Source organism: Somniosus microcephalus, chromosome 18 (genome assembly GCF_052327205.1).
Source record: "Somniosus microcephalus isolate GS21.2 chromosome 18, FLI_Smic_1.0, whole genome shotgun sequence".
Taxonomy (NCBI): domain Eukaryota; kingdom Metazoa; phylum Chordata; class Chondrichthyes; order Squaliformes; family Somniosidae; genus Somniosus; species Somniosus microcephalus.
In genome coordinates this window covers 68,881,211-68,901,134 of record NC_141004.1, presented here as the reverse complement: position 1 = coordinate 68,901,134, position 19,924 = coordinate 68,881,211, and the positions used below count along the sequence as shown (strand labels likewise).

General features: G+C 50.8%; 1 protein-coding gene across 4 annotated transcripts in view; it reads right to left on the bottom strand.

Moving 5' to 3' along the window:
* The window catches only part of sycp1 (synaptonemal complex protein 1), a 698,098-nt gene that overhangs the window by 247,786 nt on the left and 430,388 nt on the right, over positions 1 to 19,924 (bottom strand). For all 4 annotated transcript variants that reach the window (XM_086011629.1, XM_086011633.1, XM_086011630.1 and 1 more), the window contains exons 20-21: positions 4,093 to 4,163; positions 3,752 to 3,833 (exon numbers count right to left, since the gene is read on the bottom strand). In XM_086011629.1, the coding sequence (XP_085867755.1) occupies positions 3,752 to 3,833; positions 4,093 to 4,163 (153 nt within the window). The remainder of the gene's footprint in view (positions 1 to 3,751; positions 3,834 to 4,092; positions 4,164 to 19,924) is intronic.

Sequence of the window (19,924 nt, the reverse complement as noted above, 5' to 3'; positions counted from 1 at the left end):
CACCGTCTCCATCCCTCTCCCTAGCATCTGTCAGAAGCTGAACCAAACTGTTCACAACCTAGGTGTCATACTTGATCCTGAAATGAGTTTCCGACCACTATCAGCGCCATAACTAAGGCCGCCTATTTCGACCTCCGTAACATCTTCGTCCCCGCCCCTGCCTCCGCTCATCTGCTGCTGAAACCCTCAACCATGTCTTTGTTACCTCTAGACTTGACTATTCCAACGCACTCCTGGCTGGCCTCTCACGTTCTACCCTACGTAAAGTTGAGGTCATCCAAAACTCGGCTGCCAGTGTCCTGAATCGCACCAAGTCCCGTTCACCCATCACCCCTATGCTCACTGACCTACATTGGCTCCCAGCTAAGCAATGCCTCGATTTTAAAATTCTCATGCTTGTTTTCAAATCCCTCCATGGCCTCGCCCCTCCCTCTCTTTGTAATCTCCTCCAGCCCCACAACACCCGCCCACGCTGCCCCCCCCCTCCTCGAGATATCTGCGCTCTTCTAATTCTGCCCTCTTGAGAATCCCTGATTTTAATCGCTCAACCATTGGTAGCCGTGCCTTCAGCTGCCTAGGCCCTAAGCTTTTGAATTCCCTCCCGAAACCTCTCCGCCTCTCTACCTCTCTTTCCTCCCTTAAGACGTTCCTTTGACCAAGCTTTTGGTCATCTGCCCTAATTTCTAATTGTGTGGCCCAGTGTCAAATTTTTTGTTTTATAATACCCCCATGAAGTGCCTTGGGACATTTTACTACGTTAAAGGTGCTATATAAATACAAGTTGTTGTTGTCTCTTTGGACGTCCACTGCTACCAGCTTTTCACCATCTATCCATTTTAGGTCCAAAGTGGATGACCTCACACTTGCCTATACTGAAATCCATTTGACACAGTTTGGCCCGTTCACTTAATATATTAATATCGCTGTAATTTTATGCTTCTATTTACACTGCTTACAATGCCGCATATCTTTGTGTCATCAGCAAATTTGGATATGTGGCTCTCTATCCCATCATCTAAGTCATTAATAAATACTGTGAATAGTTCAGGCCCCAACACAGATCCCTGTAGGACGCTACTAGTCACATCCTGCCAATTAGAGTACCTGCCCATTATCCCTACTCTTCGTCCCCTGCTGCTCAGCCGATTTCTTAACCAGGTCAATAATTTGCCTCAATTCCATGAGCTTCAACTTTAGCTAACGGTCTCTTATTAGGGACTTTATCGAATGCCTTCTGGAAGTATAAATAACATCCATAGACATTCCCTTGTCAACAACTTTAGTCATCTCTTCAAAAAGCTCAATCAAACTAAATGTGCTGCATGTGGTGGAGTTGTGCAGGGATGTCATCAGCCAGATCTGCAGGGAGTATCCCTTGTTCCTCAGCAGCCATCCTGTTACATTTCTCATAGGGTCGAATAGCAGAGGGATGGTATAGTGTTTCAGTATAAAAGCATTGCGGCAGCTCCCTAGGTACCTTGCACAGACCTACAAAATGTTGTTCCTGTTATCGGCCACTAGCTGGACATTGATAGAGCACTATCCTTTTCTCTTGATGAATATTGCTGGTGGCTCGTATTGCGGTGCCCTGATGACAGTGCATTTACAGTCAAACACGCTCTGCACACGAGGGAAGCCAGCCACTGCTGCAAAGCTATGAGCTCTGTCTTGTTGACTGCTGAAGTAATTGAAGAAGCTGATGTACTGCTCTCCCTGGCAAAGAGGATATCAATCATTGTTCCTCAGATAGGTTCAAGAAGGCCTGAAGGCAGTGTGCACTAGGTATGGCCGCCTACATTCAGCCCCCCTCACTTGCTGATTCTGAGGTTCAACTGATGGTAGTGATGGATGCTGGGGCTGCTACTGATGCTCCTCCTCCAAGTCTTGATCCATCAAAAACAAAAAAGCAAATCCCCAGAAGTGATTTTAACTTTGTCCACCCTGCTCCCATGGGGTAGGCCAGGTTAAAATCGGCCTTCAAACGTCAGGTCAAAGTGGAGTACCTTGGCACTCCACTAAACTTCCTTGGATACTCGTGAATCCCAATGTGAATGTCCTTGGCATCTATGGTTATCAGCATTTCCAGTTGTTGTACCGGTGTTTATGCTCCACCCACCTCCCACCCCTCTTCATTTAACCCATATCAGCATAACCTTCTATTCCTTTCTTCCTCATGTGTTTATCTAGATTCCTTTTAAATGCATTTGAGTTATTTGCCTCAATTGTTCCTGATGGTAGCAAGTTCCACCAATCTCTGGGAGCACTGAAAATCCATTTAGAAAGGGCATGTTTACAATTTTACTCCATATAGTGCACAGAAGAAATAATCCCTCTACATGTACAGTCTAGGATGAAGACTTGCACATAACAGACTTTAACGTCAGTGGTGGGGAAGCTTTCAGAGACAATAATCTGGGAGAACATTAACAGCCACTTGGACAAGCATGGCCTAATAAAAGAGAGCCAATACGATTTGTTAAGAGTAAATCGTGTTTGACTAATTTGATTGAGTTTTTCGATGAGGTAACAGAGAGGGTGGATGAGGACAGTGCAGCTGATGTTGGGTATATGGACTTTCAAAAGGGGTACAGGGCACAATTTTGAAATTTGCAGATGACACAAAACTTAGAAGTGTAGTAAACAGTGAGGAGGATAGTAATAGGTTTCAAGAAGACATTGATAGGCTGGTGGAATGGGTAGACACATGGCAGATAAAACTCAATGCAGGGAAGTGTGAGGTGATACATTTTTTTTAGGAAGAATGAGGAGAGACCATACACACTAAATTATACAATTTTAAAAGGTGCAAGAACAGAGAGATCTGGGGGTGCTTGTGTGCAAATCTTTGAAGGTGGCAGGATAGGTTAACAAAACAATTAATAAAGCATATGGGATCCTGGGCTTTATAAATAGAAGCATAGAGTACAAAAGCCAGGAAGTTATGCTAAACCTATATAAAACACTACTGCTGCCCCAGCTGGAGTATTGTGTCCAATTCTGGGCACCACACTTTAGGAAGGACGTGAAGGCTTTGAAGAGGGTACAGAAGAGATTTACTAGAATGGATCCAGGGATGAGGGATTACAGTTAGGTGGATAGACTGGAGAAGTTGGGGTTGTTCTCCTTGGAGCAGAGAAGGCTGAAGAGATTTGATAGAGATATTTAAAATCGTTAAGGGTTTAAATAGAGTAAATAAAAAGAAACTGCTTCCAGTGGCTGAAGGGTCAGTAACGAGAGGGTACACATTTAAGGTGGTTGGCAAAAGAACCAGATGCAACATGAGGAAAAACTTTTTTACTCAAAGAGTGGTTAGGATTTGGAATGCACTATCTGATAGGGTGGCGGATACAGATTCAATAGTAGTCTTCAAAAGGGAATTGGATAAATACGTGAAGGAGAAAAAACTGCAGAGATATGGGGAAAGAGCGGGGAGTGGAACTAACTGGATTGCTCTTCAAAAGAGCTGGCGCCGACTCGATGGGCCAAATGGCCTCCTTCTACGATTCTATGATTGAAGGAGAATGGCAGCTTCAGGGTGCAAATCGTTTAAAGGGACAAAACCTAAGATGATTTTTCCTGACAATTTTTTTAGCTCCCCTCCTGTACTAACTCCAAGCTGGACTACAGTTCCATTGATACTAGTCACCCTCTTGACCTCACCCAAATGCTCATGTGTGAACCTTGATAGTAAATGTTGAAAGGCAGCAATAGCTAAAACCGGGTAATGTGGAAAAGATAAATAAAAACTTACACTTTCTTCTTTTTCTCCAAGTTTGCTATCAGTTACTTGATCTTGTTGTTTTAATGTTTTCTCTAGAGCCTTAAGTTCTTCTCTAAATATAAAAACCATAATCAGTCACAAATGTAAATTTGCTGGTTCAGAATCTGGTGCACGAAAAATCAAACCCGCCTGCCTCATTGGATGCTTAGGTACCCGTTTTGCGCCTGAAAAACAGGCGCAGCACCATCAAATTTCTAGACCATTGTTCCTTGAATTTATTTGTAAAAATAAAATATAAACCATTTGGGGACTTAGAAGTATTAAATGACTGGCAATTTTTTAAAGCATTAAACATTCCAATAGGATCTTACTTTTGTTGATTATTTTGTTCTTTAAGTACTTCTATCTCTTTCTTTGCTGATTCTTCTTTGTGTTCAACAGTCTAATGCAGAAAAGACAAAATGGTGTAGAACATGTGCAACATTCAAAATAAGATGATAACAACTTTCAGTAACGAAGCACATAATACATAATATAAAAAATATGCATTTGTATAAAATATAACCCAAGGGGGGAGAAATTCGGTTGGTAGCGCCAGCGATTAGCGCCTAAAGAGGCCGCGAAGTGGGGCGTTAGCCAATTTTCGGCCGGGCGCAGTGAACCCAGCGCCTCCTGCCATATTGAGTGGGTTTTAGCGCCGGCGCTATATCTTAGCGCCCGCTTGTGGGCGCAGGCAGATCATAACGTCATTTCAGTGTGCAATGCCTTTTTGGCGCCCCGGACCGGAAATTCAGTGGTGCGCCCCTTCGTTCCGCCCGGCGCTAATAAGGACAGCTTACTGGAACATTCCCCAGTCGCTCTCGGGCTTAGGGGGGCGCTCTTTAAAGGGGACTGCACTGGTATAAAAGCGGCAGCCATTTTGGGAGCACAACTTCTTTGAGATTTTCACAGAGTTGCACTCTCAGAGCCATATCACTAGTGACCCAGTGCTGCCAGAGGACCTTCAGCCTTCAGACCATCACCCTGCTGCTGGTGAGCGTTTACACCCTGTATAATTTCTTGTTATCTATTATTATGGGGGCTGCTTTGGAGGGGAACGTCCTGCTGCTCGACCATCTGGAAAGGGCACAGAGACGGAGGGAGAGAAGGCCAGGAATGGCCAGACGGAGGAGGGCCAACAGACGTCGCCACACCAGACCTTACGCTGCCAGGGTATTCAGGCAGCAGTTCTCTTACCTCAACATGTCAGAGGAGCAGTGTCTTAGGAGGCTGCGATTCAGAAAGGAGGTGGTGACTGAGCTGTGCCACCTGCTTCAGGCAGACCTTCAGCCGCAGATAAGGTGCAGGACCTCTCTGTCGGTGGCTGTCAAGATTACAGTAGCACTGAATTTCTATGCGACCGGCTCCTTTCAGGCAGCAACTGGGGACATTGCCAACATCTCCCAGTTTGCGGTGCATAGCTGCATCCAGCAAGTAACAGATGCCCTGTTTAAAAGGAGGCGGCAGTACATCTCCTTCACTGCGACACCGGAGAAGCAGCGGGAGCGCGCAGAGGGCTTCGCGGCAATAGTAGACTTCCCCATGGTGCAGGGCGCCATTGACTGCACACACGTGGCTTTGCGGGCGCCTGTTTTGAATCCTGAGGACTTCCGCAATCGCAAGGGGTTCCACTCCTTGAATGTGCAGCTGGTCTGTGACCACCGACAGCTGATCCTCACGGTCAATGCTCAGTTCCCAGGCAGCAGCCACGACGCATTCATCCTGCGCCAGACTTCAGTAGCAGACCTTCGAGGCCCCGGCTCACCCAGAAGGCTGGCTTCTCGGTGACAAGGGCTATCCTCTGTGCCCATGGCTGATGACCCCGCTCCGTTCGCCCAGCACCCCTGCAGAAGAGCACTACGTCAGCCATCAGGCGACGAGGAACATTGTGGAGCACACAATCGGCATGCTGAAGCAGCGGTTCCGTTGTTTGGACCATTCGGGAGGCGCCTTGCAGTGCTCACCAGAGCGAGTCTCCCACTTCGTCGTTGTCTGCTGCATGCTCCATAACCTCGCCACCCTGCGCACCCAGCCAATGCCAGCAGACATTGAAGGACCAGCAGAGGAGGAGGAGGAGCAGGGGGAGGAGGAGGAGGAGGACCAAGATGGGAGGGTCCCAGAAACTGGAAGGGCCATCCGTCAGAGGCTGATAAGGAGTCGGTTCTAGGCCCCTCTCACGGAATGCTTGGTGCCAATCGAAGACCAGGAATGGAACCATTCAGATAACCCAAAGCCTATGAAGGCCAGTATGAATGTAAATAGCAGACATGGCCAATGTCAATAAAATAATTTGTTTATTTTGAAAACTGTGCTTCCTTCCAACATGGAAATCTAAAAAGGTGACTCAACCGTGGATAACAGGGGAAATTAGAGACAGCATAAAATCCAAAGATAGGGCGTATAAAATAGCCAAAAAAAGCGCCAGAGCGGAAGATTGGGAACAGTTTAAGATAGAGCAAAGGAGGGCAAAGGGCATGATCAAGAGGGGCAAAATAGCTTACGAAAACAAGCTGGCGGAAAATATAAAAACTAACTCCAAAAGCTTTTATAAATATATCAAAAGGAAAAGACTGGTGAAAACCAAAGTTGGTCCATTGCAGTCAGATACGGGGGAATATATAATGGGAAATAAGGAAATGGCAGATCAACTAAATGCATACTTTGGGTCAGTCTTTACGAAGGAAGACACAAAAAACCTCCCTGGGATATCGGGAAAAATAGGGACATTGGCAAAGGAGGAACTGACGCAAATCAATATCTCTAAGGATATGGTGTTAAGGAAGCTAAAGGGATTGAAGGTGGACAAATCCCCAGGGCCTGATAACATGCATCCTAGGGTACTGAAGGAGGTGGCCCTAGAGATAGCGGATGCACTAAGGATGATTTTTCAGAATTCATTAGACTCGGGAACAGTGCCGATGGATTGGAGGGTAGCTAACGTTACCCCACTATTCAAAAAGGGGGGTAGGGAAAAAGCAGGTAATTACAGACCTGTAAGCCTTACATCAGTTGTGGGCAAAATGCTGGAGTCCATCATTAAGGATGAAATAGCGGAGCACTTAGCAAATGGGGACAGGATAGGACAGAGTCAACATGGATTTACAAAGGGTAAATCGTGCTTGACTAATCTATTGGAATTTTTTGAGGGAGTAACTGGTAGAATAGATGGGGGAGAGCCAGTAGATGTGGTGTACCTGGACTTCCAAAAGGCCTTCGATAAGGTCCCACATAAAAGATTAGCATGGAAAATTGAGGCTCATGGGATAAAGGGGAAAGTTTTGGCGTGGATAGGGAACTGGCTGTCAGATAGAAAACAGAGAGTTGGAATAAACGGCTCATTTTCTGAATGGCAGGCAGTAACAAGTGGGGTACCACAGGGATCTGTCCTGGGCCCCCAGCTGTTCACAATTTACATTAATGACCTGGATCAGGGAGTCGGATGCAGCATTTCCAAATTTGCAGACGACACTAAACTAGGAGGGGGGGTGGGCTCAGAGGAAGAGACCAGGAAGCTCCAGAGCGATTTGGACAGACTGGGCGATTGGGCGGATAAATGGCAGATGCACTATAATGTGGACAAGTGCGAAGTTATCCACCTTGGGTGCAGGAACGGGAGGGCAAATTATTATTTAAATGGCAATAGATTGGGAGAGGGGGAAGTACAGAGAGACCTGGGTGTTCTTGTACACCAGTCACTGAAGGCGAGCATGCAGGTGCAACAGGCGGTCAAGAAGGCAAACGGTATGCTGGCCTTCATAGCAAAAGGGTTAGAATACAGGAACAGGGATACCTTGCTGCAGCTGTACAGGGCACTGGTGAGACCACACCTCGAGTACTGTGTACAGTTTTGGTCGCCTCATCTGAGGAAGGATGTTCTTGCCATGGAGGGGGTGCAGCGGCGATTCACCAGGCTGATACCAGGAATGGCGGGAATGACCTATGAGGAGAGACTATGTAGTTTAGGGATGTACACACTGGAGTTTAGAAGATTGAGAGGGGACCTCATAGAAGTGTATAAAATTCTGACAGGTCTAGACAGACTGGATGCAGAAGGAATGTTTCCCTTGGCGGGTGAGAACAGAACTAGAGGACATAATTTAAGGATAAGGGCTAAACCATTTAGGACAGAGATGAGGGGGAATTTCTTCACTCAGAGAGTGGTGAACCTGTGGAACTCATTGCCACAGAGGGCAGTGTACGCCAGCTCATTAAATATATTTAAGAGGGAATTAGATATATTTCTACGGGCAAAAGGGGTTAAGGGTTACGGAGAGAAGGCGGGGACGGGATACTGAATTAAAGGATCAGCCATGATCTCATCGAATGGCGGAGCAGGCACGAAGGGCCGAATGGCCTACTCCTGCTCCTATCTTCTATGTATCTATGTATCTATGACAAAGCAATGGCACCAGAAAGCTTAACTAACAAACTAACACATAAGTGACTCGCACACCCGGGAGACTATCCAAAACATTACTAACATTCAGACCAAGTGACTCGCACACCCGGGAGACTATCCAAAACATTACTAACATTCAGACCAAGTGACTCGCACACCCGGGAGACTATCCAAAACATTACTAACATTCAGACCAGCATCCACGGCCTTGATTTCTAGAAATAAGACGTCTCAGCAGCACCTTCTACTCTTTCCCCTTTGATGGTGATCTACTTCTCTTGCGAGAACGGCCCCTTCCCTCCCTGCAGCTCCTCCGTAATGGGACCCCAGTGGCTGCATGAAGGCTGGGGGACGCATGCTGACTGTCCGAAAGCGCAGATGCCCCTGAGGGACGGCCTGGGTGGACTCTGGGCTTGGAGGGCCCGGATGCTGACTGCTCCAACTGGGCATGGGTGGAAGCAGTCTGTCCTGCAGGTGATGGCAGCTGCAGTGGAGACGTGCCAGCGGTGGCATCAGGAATGCTGACATCCTGAGAGCAGACACCTGCTCCGTGGTCGGCCGACACACTGGCACTCTGACGGGGCAGCACCACAGCATGCGAACCAATCGGCTGGTCCACAGATTGCTGGCCTGCTGTGGTGCTGCAAGGGCCCCGGGTAATCCTGCCTGATCCATCGAGGGTGGCAGCAGTCAGTGCTTGCGTGGCCTCAATCTGCCTCTGCATGAAGCCAGCGAGTGGCTGCGTGGCAGCACTCAGCACTTGCGTGGCAGGTGCCAGTGCTTCGGTGAAGCCCTGGACAGTCCTTTCCAGTGCTTCGGTCAAGCTCTGGACAGTCCTTTCCAGTGATGTACCGAAGCCCTGGACAGTCCTTTCCAGTGATGTACCGAAGCCCTGGACAGTCCTTTCCAGTGATGTACCAAAGCCCTGGGCACTCCTTTCCTGTGCTGCCCCAAAGCCTTGTACACTCCTCGCCTGTGCTGCCCCGAAGTCTTGCACACTCCTTGCCAGTGTCTCGATGGATTCAGGCATCCTTGCCACTGCAGCCATCAGCTCAGTGTGCCTGAGCCGAGCCTGGGCGCTCATTTCTGTGATGGAACGCACCTCTTCTGCGCTCTGTGCAGCAGTCATCGTGGCCTGACTCGCCCTCCGGGGAGACGGCTCCCGAGCTTCCCTACCCCCCTTGCGTTGCTGGAGCCCGGTGGTTTCTGCAACTGGTTCCTCCTCAGAGCCACCCCCCCCGCTCCCCTCCAGGGAAGCACTATCCCCAGTCTGCAGATGGGCTGGCTCGCCTGAGGGTGGTACGGATGGTCCAGCTTCCTCCTGCTCGTCGCCTCCGGAGTCAGTGTCCCTGGCAGCTTGATGGCCCGGCTCCCGAGCTGGTGATGCAGCATCTGAAAGCAGGGAGGTTGAAGAGTGGCTTTAGCGAAAGGACAGGGTGGCAGCAAGGGATGCAAGAGTGCTGCAATGCTCTGACATGGGTCCAGAGTGGAAAAGCATGCTGGTGGGGGGAACAAGTGGAAGGAGACAGTTCAAAAAGGTGATGACCTTACCATCGCTGTGCACAATGGGGTCGGCAGCTCCAGTGGTGACAGGACCACTCATCCGGCCTCCAACAATCTGGTGGACTCTTTCCTCCAGGTCCGTCAGTGTCTGCAGCTGAGGAGGGCCTCCTCCGGTACGAATCTGTTCCCTCCGGTTCCTGGCCAGCTTGGCCTGCAGGAGAAAGGACGGGAAGTGATGAAACATGCTGCCCTGAGTTGTCATCTCATGCCCCCCATGGTAGAACAGCCCTTACAGTATGCCCTGAGTTGTCATCTCATGCCCCCCATGGTGGAACAGCCCTTACAGTATGCCCTGAGTTGTCATCTCATGCCCCCCATGGTGGAACAGCCCTTACAGTATGCCCTGAGTTGTCATCTCATGCCCCCCATGGTGGAACAGCCCTTACAGTATGCCCTGAGTTGTCATCTCATGCCCCCCATGGTGGAACAGCCCTTACAGTATGCCCTGAGTTGTCATCTCATGCCCCCCATGGTGGAACAGCCCTTACAGTATGCCCTGAGTTGAATGTGCGTGTGCGTTCCCAGAAAGGGCCATGGGTGCTGGCTGACAGATGGCCATTGGGGCATCGCGCACCCTCTGGCCATAAAGTCAGGTGCAGATGGAGGGATGAAGAAGATAGCCAAAAAGCCACTCACCCTAACGACCCGAGTGAGATCGTTGAACTTCTTCCTGCATTGCACAGGAGTCCTGGGCGCCACGCTGCTGGATTTGACTATTTGCGAAACTTCCCTCCAAGCTCTGCGGTACTCGCTCTGATGAGGCCTCCTGCCATTGTCAGGGTATAGCACTGCTCGCCGGCGCTCCACTGCGCCAACCAAAGCATCCAATGCCCCATCGGTAAAGCGCTCCGCTCTCTGCCTCACCCTCTCCATCTGGTCAAAGTTTGTAACACCACAGAATGCACAGCGCCGATTTTGAGGCCTACAGGGCGATGAGTGTGGCTGCTGATCCTAAATGACCCGCCCCTTTAAGAGCATGTCTCGTGGTCATCGATTATTGACAGCACCTGCACTGCGCCCGGCCGCCCAGATATTGAGTAGCGCTGCCAGGTTAGCGCCTTAGGAGTCCCGTGCAGCGCCTGATTTTACGCCGCAATCAGCTTTAGGGGCGATGCAACCCAATATCGCTTGAGGTGGCGATAAGTTGCGCCTGGCGATAGAATTTTCGCACCACCAATTCTAGCGCCCCAAGCGGGGCTATACCCAATTTCACCCCAAGGTGTTTCACAAGTGGAAAAAAGGTATAGAGAGCAGATGAAGGAAACAGGAGCTGAGCAGGGACAACGTAACAAGGCATCAGGGAGGCCCACGAGTGGATGAAGACAGAGGAAGTGATGGGGAAGGTGAACCGGAGCCTTAGGCCCACCAAAAGTGAAGCCGGAGCAGAACAGTGATGACAGGACGAGGCCTCATGTGATGTACATGAGTAGCATAAGAAGAGATGGGGACTGTGGGACATACTTGAGAGTTATATATTGGACATCTTGGGGAGTTAAGGGTTAATAGTCGAACTTCTTTGTATCGTGGAGCAACAGAATTTCCAAGATAAACAGGATGGCTTTGATGTGTCATGAGAAGAAAGCATAAATTGTCTTATACATAAAGTGCTTGTGCAAGGAAATGCATGACAGTAATGACGTTAGCCATGGGTAATTAAAGTATTACTTTGGTGGCTAGGGTAATAAACATAGGTAGAGGGATCTATTAACTATAGTATAGAAACTATAGTACTTCAAAGAGGTTAAGGAACAGTTAGGTCAGGAAGTCTTGTTTGAGCGAAGTTGCTTTGAAGCAAACAACTCCAACTGTTTACATAAATTGACTGTCTTCAAAGGATTCAGGAATAGATAGGTCATGAGGTCTTATCTGTGACATGTAACTTTGATTTAGGCAAAATATGATGTATAAAGGAGCATGGTTTTCGACAGTTCTGCAGAGGGTTCAAAAGATAGAACTTGAAGCAAAAGCCACTCTCTGATCTGAGTTGAGCTGATCTCTCATCCTAGGTGTCAATAAAGTCTGTTCCGTATACTACACTATCAAGCGTCTTGTGCTTACTCGAAGCATGTCGTTGGGAACCATAGAAGGAAGGAGGTTGACTGCTAACAAGGAGGGGGACAGCTGAAGGGGGAAAGCTATCAAATCGGTCCAATTTTTAAGAAAGCAGGGCTTAGAAATTAGATATGGCCCGAAAATGGGCAGTGTCATGGCCCAGTTCCATTTAGCTGCCCCGGGTCAAAGTGGTCTAGGTAGCACACAAAATTCGTGCTCAGTGCTCATTTACATGATTATAGTGCAGACCTCAGTGCTAAAACTGCTGCTAATTGGCTTACCGCTCAACAGGTGGGCCAATATCGGGTGCAGTCTAATTCCAAGTCATGTTTGGCCTAGGCTTTCTCCACTACTTAAAGGGGAAGTCTTTGATGTGACAGCACCTCATTGTCATTCCATTTGGAGTGCCACTTGGAAGCAGAACTAACTAGGAAGAGATGGCTTTGTGGCAGCAGAGGGAGAGAGCAACATGGTTCTCAGATGTTGCTCTGGAGGCACTGCTGGTGGCTGTGGAGAGGAGGCAGCCTGTTCTCTTCCTGCAAGCCAGTAGGAAGCCATCGTGTAGAAGGCTGTGGCAGGAGATATCTGCTTACGTGACAGGCAACGGCGTGGTCCCCAGGTCCTCGATCCAATGCCCAAGATGTTTAATGACCTCACACGGCAGGTTAAGGTGAGTGAAGGCTTCAGCAAATGCCATATCCCGCCATCTGCACTGCAAGCCTCACACACTGCTCAATGCACCATACCCCCATCACTCATCTACCAACGGTCTGTACGTATCACCACTCAGACCTCAGAATCATAACTTCACTTCACTCTCACAACCTTACCACTGCTGCAACACTCACACCCACATCTCACATCTTGCACACACTGACAGCTATTCAGCTATGGCAGGCACATCATCCAAACAAAGTGCACCACACTCACTCACACACTTCCTTTTCTCTTGCAGGCTAAGGTCATGCACAATCGCCGGGAGCAGCAGCAGACAGGAGGCGGGGCAAGCCGCGATACAGGCCTTGAGCCAACTGGAGGAGAGACGGCTCGACATCATTGGAGGGGAAGTTACTGAGGCCATGGCAACAGGCGAAGTTGAAGTCCTTGAGGACAACAACGGTATGCCCATTCCTAATCCTTCTTCTTACATCCCACTTCCCCCTCATCCCACAATTTCTTCTCACTTACAAGCTGCTGATGTTGTATGCATGCATATCTTGCTCTCCACACCCCGCCCCTTCACCATAACCTGACACTTGTGCCTTTCAGCTTTCAAATAACCAAGAACAAGCTTCCGCAGAGCCTGTCCTCGAGACAATGCACGAGAGCGAGGGGAGAGAAGAAGACACAACATCACTGCATCTGACACTCGCAGACACCAGGTCAGAAACTGGCACTATGCGTAATGTAGAGGGTAGTGTAGATGTGGGATCTGCACAGGGTGAGGCACCGGGCACGAGTGGGCTGCAGCAAGGCCAGGGGGAAAGGGTAGCTTGGGGGCCAGCTCCCCGGAGGGAGAGTTCTGCTGCACACGACTCATATGAGGACCTCGATGGGGCAGCCTTCAGAAGAAGGGTGATGGGCATGCTAGGTGTAATGGCAAGACTGCCAGAGAGCCTCTTGGCAATGTCAAGGAGAATGGAGGGGTCCACCTCCAACATTGGCTGGGGTTTAGCACAGAACTTGGAGCCCATGATTTTCAGGCTGGAAATGATGGAAACTCCCGGAGAGACCGTGTCGACCCAGATATGATGCTGCGTGTGATGGCCAATGTAGCAGCTGCCATGCAGCACAGGCAGAAGCAACCCAATGTCTGAGTGCTAGAGCGAAAGCGCAGATCGCTGTCCTGAAGTCTCAGCTTGCTGCCACGCAAGATCAGACTGCTCTCATGCAGTCTCAGCTTGCTGCCACCCAAACTCAGACTGCTGCCATCTGTGCCATACCAGTGTCAAACGGGGCTTACAGGGTGTCGCAGCAGGCCAGCAATCGGCTCTACAACAGATTGCTAGTGTGATGAAATATTTCCATTCATCACTGCCTGTGACTGAGATCGGTTTCAGTGTCATTTCCCTTCCCCCAGACCTCATTGTATTGTGTACTGGAATGTGCTGTATTGTATACTGGAATGTGCTGTGTGTAGGGCTCCGCCCACACCTGGCCCCGTTTGTAAGCTAACTCAGTCTGGCCTCAGTCTCCAGAAGGAAGACATCTCTCTCTCTTACGTGTTACGTTCTAAGTTAATAAAAGCCTTGTTTTGTTCTGCTAACTTCGAGTCTCGGAATTATTGAGGCACATCAATTTTATTAACTTATTTTTCAACACTATGGATCAACTCCTGAAACCCGAACGTTTGGATTCGGATCAACATGCTCCGGACGCATCAGCATGCTTCGGACACTGGTTTGAGTGTATGGAATTCTTCCTGGACAATTCCGCAGCCGTCAAAGACGCTACGGATGCTGCGAGGATGAGACTCGGAATTCTGCGGAATTGGGTAAGCCACCGGGTTTACCCCCTCATCCAAGACGCCGAGACGTGCCTGGCTGCCTGCGACATCTTAAAGGCGCATTACCAGCAGCCTACGAATGAGGTGTATGCTAGGCACCTGCTCGCCACCCGCGCACAGCGACCTGGGGAATCGGTGGAGGAGTTCCTAAGCACCCTGAAAATGCTTGGCAAAGACTGCAAGTGCCGAGATGTAAAAGCCGCAGTGTACACTGACGAGCTTGTTCGCGATGCCTTCATCACAGGCCTCAGCTCCACTTACATCCGGCAAAGACTGCTGGAAAAAACGGGGTTGGACCTGAAACAGGCTGCGGACACCGCGCGATCCCTGGATGTGGCCCAGAGAAACTCAGACGCCTACTCTTCAGCCCGCGCCGTCCACGCCGCCACGTGTGCACCGAGGGCGCCGCCATCTTGGAAGGCATCTTCCCCGCCCGACAGCCCGACACCGGCTGGGCCCCGCTCTCCCCCCAGAAGCCCTACGACAGCCGCGACGCGTCAGGGACCCAACTGCTACTTCTGCGGGCAGCCAAAGCACACCAGAAACCTGTGCCCGGCGAAAGGCACCACCTGCTTTAAGTGCAGTAAGAAGGGGCACTTCGGGAAGGTGTGCAGGGGGAACCCCGCCGGAAAACCCGCCACCGCCGCGTGTGCGCCGTGGGAGCGGCCATCTTGGACGCCATCTTGCCCGACCTCGTGGGGTCCGCCATCTTGTGAGCAGACAGCGTGGACGCCATCTTGTATCGATCAGGGCCCTACAGTGGCATCAGTCACAGTGGACCAGACCAGGCCGCACCCGCTATCCAGATCAATGGTGGACATCGAGGTAAACGGGTGCCGGGTTAAATGCTTAATTGACATTGGAAGCACGGAGAGCTTTATCCACCCAGAACTGGCACAACTCTCCCTAAAGGTGGTCCCTACTCAGGGTACCATCTCTATGGCTGACAAAACCCAGATATCGACCATTCTGGGTTACTGCACGGTACAATTGTGCGTTAACGGAACTGTATATGATAATTTTAAAGTATTAATCATGAAGAACCTATGTGCGAGCGTGATCTTGGGCCTGGATTTCCAGTGCAACCACCAAAGCATCACGCTCAAGTACGGTGGGTCCCAGCCGCCCCTCACAGTGTGCGGTCTGGCTACCCTGAAGGTAAAGCCGCCTTCGCTATTCGCGAACCTTACCCCTAACTGCCGGCCAATAGCGACCAAAAGCAAGAGGTACAGCTGGGAGGACAGGCGGTTTATCGCGACCGAGGTAGACAGGCTCCTGAAAGAGCGCATTATTGAACGCAGCAATAGCCCGTGGCGCGCCCAAGTGGTGGTGGTAAGGGGTAGCGAGAAGAAACGGATGGTGATCGACTATAGTCAAATGATCAACAGGTACACCCTACTAGATGCCTACCCGCTACCCCGCATATCAGAAATGGTGAACCAAATCGCCCAATACCGGGTGTTCTCCACCATCGACCTCAAGTCAGCGTACCACCAGCTCCCTATCAGACCAGAGGACCGCCCGTACACCGCCTTCGAGGCGAACGGACGCCTCTACCAATTCCTCAGAGTCCCCTTTGGGGTGACGAATGGGGTCTCGGTCTTCCAGAGGGAGATGGACCGCATGGTCGATGACCACCACTTGCAGGCAACCTTCCCCTACCTCGACAACGTCACCATCTGCGGTCACAACCAGCAGGATCACGACTCGAACCTCGAGAGGTTCCTGAAAACCGCACAAAAACTCAACCTCACCTACAATGAGGACAAGTGCGTTTACAACACCACGCGCCTCTGCATACTAGGCAGCGTGGTGGAGAATGGGGAAATCGGACCAGACCCCGACCGATTGCGCCCCCTACGGGAGCTGCCCCTGCCCAACACTCCCAAAGCCCTGAAAAGGTGCCTGGGGTTATTTTCTTATTATTCCCAATGGGTCCCCAACTACTCCGACAAAGCCCGCCCCCTCTTGAAAGCATCCTCTTTCCCGCTCTCTGCTGAGGCCCATGCCGCCTTCAAAAGCATTAAGCAGGATATTGAGCGGGCCACACTACAGGCAGTGGACGAGAACACTCCATTTCAAGTGGAAAGTGATGCGTCTGACTTCGCCTTGGCGGCCACCCTCAACCAGGCGGGGCGGCCCGTAGCTTTCTTCTCGAGGACCCTCCAAGGGCCCGAGATCAGACACTCCTCCGTGGAAAAGGAGGCCCAAGCCATCGTGGAGGCAGTGCGCCACTGGCGCCACTACCTAGCCGGCAAACGCTTCACCCTACTTACCGACCAGCGGTCGGTAGCGTTTATGTTCAACAATAAACAGAGGGGGAAGATTAAAAATGATAAGATTCTTAGGTGGCGGATCGAGCTCTCCACTTTCGAGTACGACATCATTTACCGGCCAGGGGCCCTTAACGAATCCCCTGACGCCCTCTCACGAGGGATGTGTGCCAGCGCCACCGAGGATCGGCTACAGACCCTCCACAACGACCTCTGCCACCCAGGGGTCACGCGGCTGTTCCACTTCATAAAGTCCCGTAACTTACCCTACTCGATTGAGGAAGTTCGGTCCCTGACCAGGAACTGCCGCACTTGCGCTGAGTGCAAGCCTCAGTTCTACCGCCCAGATAGAGCCCACTTAATCAAAGCTACACGGCCCTTTGAGCGGCTCAGCTTAGATTTCAAGGGCCCCCTCCCGTCCGTCGACCGCAATGTTTACTTCCTGAACATTGTGGACGAATACTCCCGGTTCCCATTCGCCTTCCCCTGCCCAGACATGACCAGCGCCACGGTCATTAAATGCCTCAACAGCCTGTTCTGCCTGTTCGGTATGCCGAGCTACATCCATACGGATAGGGGGGCGTCCTTCATGAGTGAAGAGCTACGCCAGTACATGCTGTCCAGGGGGATCGCCACAAGCCGTACCACCAGCTACAACCCCCGGGGTAACGGCCAAGTGGAGCGAGAGAACAGGACAGTATGGAAAGCAGTCACTCTAGCTCTAAGGACCAAGGGCCTCCCTATCTCCCGCTGGCAGGAAGTCCTCTCGGATGTGCTCCATTTGATATGGTCGCTATTGTGTACGGCCACTAATACCACGCCTCATGAACGAATGTTTGTCTTTCCCCGGAAATCCACCTCAGGCGTATCCATGCCGTCATGGCTCTCCACCCCAGGTCCGGTACTCGTGCGAAGGCATGTGAGGGGCCACAAGACGGACCTTCTCGTGGAGCCAGTACACCTACTCCACGCCAACCCCCAATACGCATATGTCCGGCACGCCGACGGAAGGGAGGACACCGTGTCCATAAAAGACGTCGCCCCAGCCGGCATCGACAACAACCACGGCAATGGCGGCAACGATGATCACAGCAACTCTTACCCACCCACTACTCTTTCATCACCCCCGGAAGAACACCGACCAATGGCACCCCCACCAACTACCCCTTCAACAACCCTGGCGGCACCCCCGGCAGAGACCCAGGAGGCTACCGGGGACACCCAGCCGACACCTGCGGCACCGCAACAGCCACGTCGGTCGCAGAGGACTATCAAACCCCCGAACAGACTAAATCTATAGAAGGGGTGAATGTGATGAAATATTTCCATTCATCACTGCCTGTGACTGAGATTGGTTTCAGTGTCATTTCCCTTCCCCCAGACCTCATTGTATTGTGTACTGGAATGTGCTGTATTGTATACTGGAATGTGCTGTGTGTAGGGCTCCACCCATACCTGGCCCCGTTTGTAAGCTAACTCAGTCTGGCCTCAGTCTCCAGAAGGAAGACATCTCTCTCTCTTACGTGTTACGTTCTAAGTTAATAAAAGCCTTGTTTTGTTCTGCTAACTTCGAGTCTCGGAATTATTGAGGCACATCAGCTAGAAATGCTGAGGCGCCGCCCCGGGGGAGTGGCAGTGGGTCTGTGGAGCAGGAACCTGCTGTCCTCTCTCAGGATTATAGCATTCCGGTTCCCACCACTGCCATTTCGCCATTTCCCTTGCTGCTGCCTGTCAGCCAGCCCAGACTGCTGCCGCCCTTGCCGAGGTGGTGCAGTCTACAGCCGGGCCTCTGGGTCCAGAGCTGCTCGAGGTCGTCCTGCAAGGCCATCTGAAGTCTCCCATATGGAAACTCAGCAGCCTTCCACCAGCCATGCTGCAGGCACTGGGGAAGCACGTCATAGGAGCACTAGAGCAGGAAAGAGCACCCGGACAACAGGCACTAAGGGGTTGCACAAGGGTGATTAGTTGATATAGTATTTGTGAATTGATTATTGATAAATGTGTTAATTTTATTTCGAATCTTTGTTTTGTGGTGGCTCTCATTTCAGCTTTGTGCCCAGGAAGACACTGTGAAGGGATGGTATGATGGGGGTGTGTTTGATGAGGATGTGGTGAACAACAAGGATGAGGTTTCATTCACTGGAAACAGAGTCAGATGAGGTGTCCACAGGCAGCCCATGCCGAAGAGGGATTTGCTGCCTGCCTCCTCCCTTCCTCTTCCTCCTCTCCCTCATCCTCTTCCTGAGGTAGTCCTGCAATCCTTGCTAGCAAGGGCAGCGCCCTCATGATGGCCAATTTGTGAAGCATGCAGCAGACCACCATGAAATGGGACACCCGCTCCGCCCAGTACTGGAGGACTCCTCCCGAGTGGTCAAGGCAGTGAAACCGTTGCTTCAGCAGCCCAATCGTCTGCTTGATGATGTTTCTAGTGGCAGCATGGCTCTCATTATATGAGTGCTGGTCAAGAGTGGTGGGGTTGCAGAGGGGAGTCATCAGCCAGGTGCAGAGCAGATAGCCCTGGTCTCCGAGCAACCACCCTCAGGTTTAACATGGTGGCTGGAATATTGCTGGCACACCGGACTGATGCAGGATGAAGGCAACCTGACTGCTGTCAGAATAGCGGGCATTGACCATCAGGATGTGCTGGACATGGTCGCACAACCACTGCATATTAAGTGGTTATGGAAGATCTCAGGATTGTTATGCGGCGCCCGCAAAGCCACGTGAGTGCAGTCAATGGCGCCCTGCACCATGGGGAAGCTTGCTATCCTGGCAAATCCACATGCACGATCCTCCTGCTTCTCTCTACTCAGACAGAAGAAAACATAGTCCCTTCTCCTATTGTAGCTAGCCTCAGTGACCTCCCGGATGCAGCGCTAGATGGCGAACTGGGAAATGTTAACTATGTCTCCTGCTGCAGGCAGGAAGGATCTGCTGACGAAGAAATTGAGGGCCACGGTGACCTTGAGGGCTGTGGTTGCTCTGCTCTGAGGCTGTAGGTCTGGTTGCAGGAGGTAGCAAAGTTCTGTGGCCAACTCCTTGCTGAAGCGGAGCCTCCTAGTATACTGTTCCTCATTTAAATGGATATAAGAGAAGTACTCTCTGAAGACCCTAGGTGGATAAGGCCCCCTGTTGAGCCCCTCTGGCCCTCGTCCCTCTGTGTGCATCTTGTTCTCTTCCTCGCTGCCTCCGCTCACTCTCCTGAAGATACTTGAGCGTGAAAGGGACTGCCAGTAGAGCCCCCATGACTGTGAGCAAGTGTTGTCAGCAGAAGCCTTTAAATAAGAATGAAGGTGTTCTCCACTTGCCTCAACACTCCCTGTCACCACAGGACCTTGAAAGAAGTTTAGAAAGCTGCTAGAGTTGCAGAA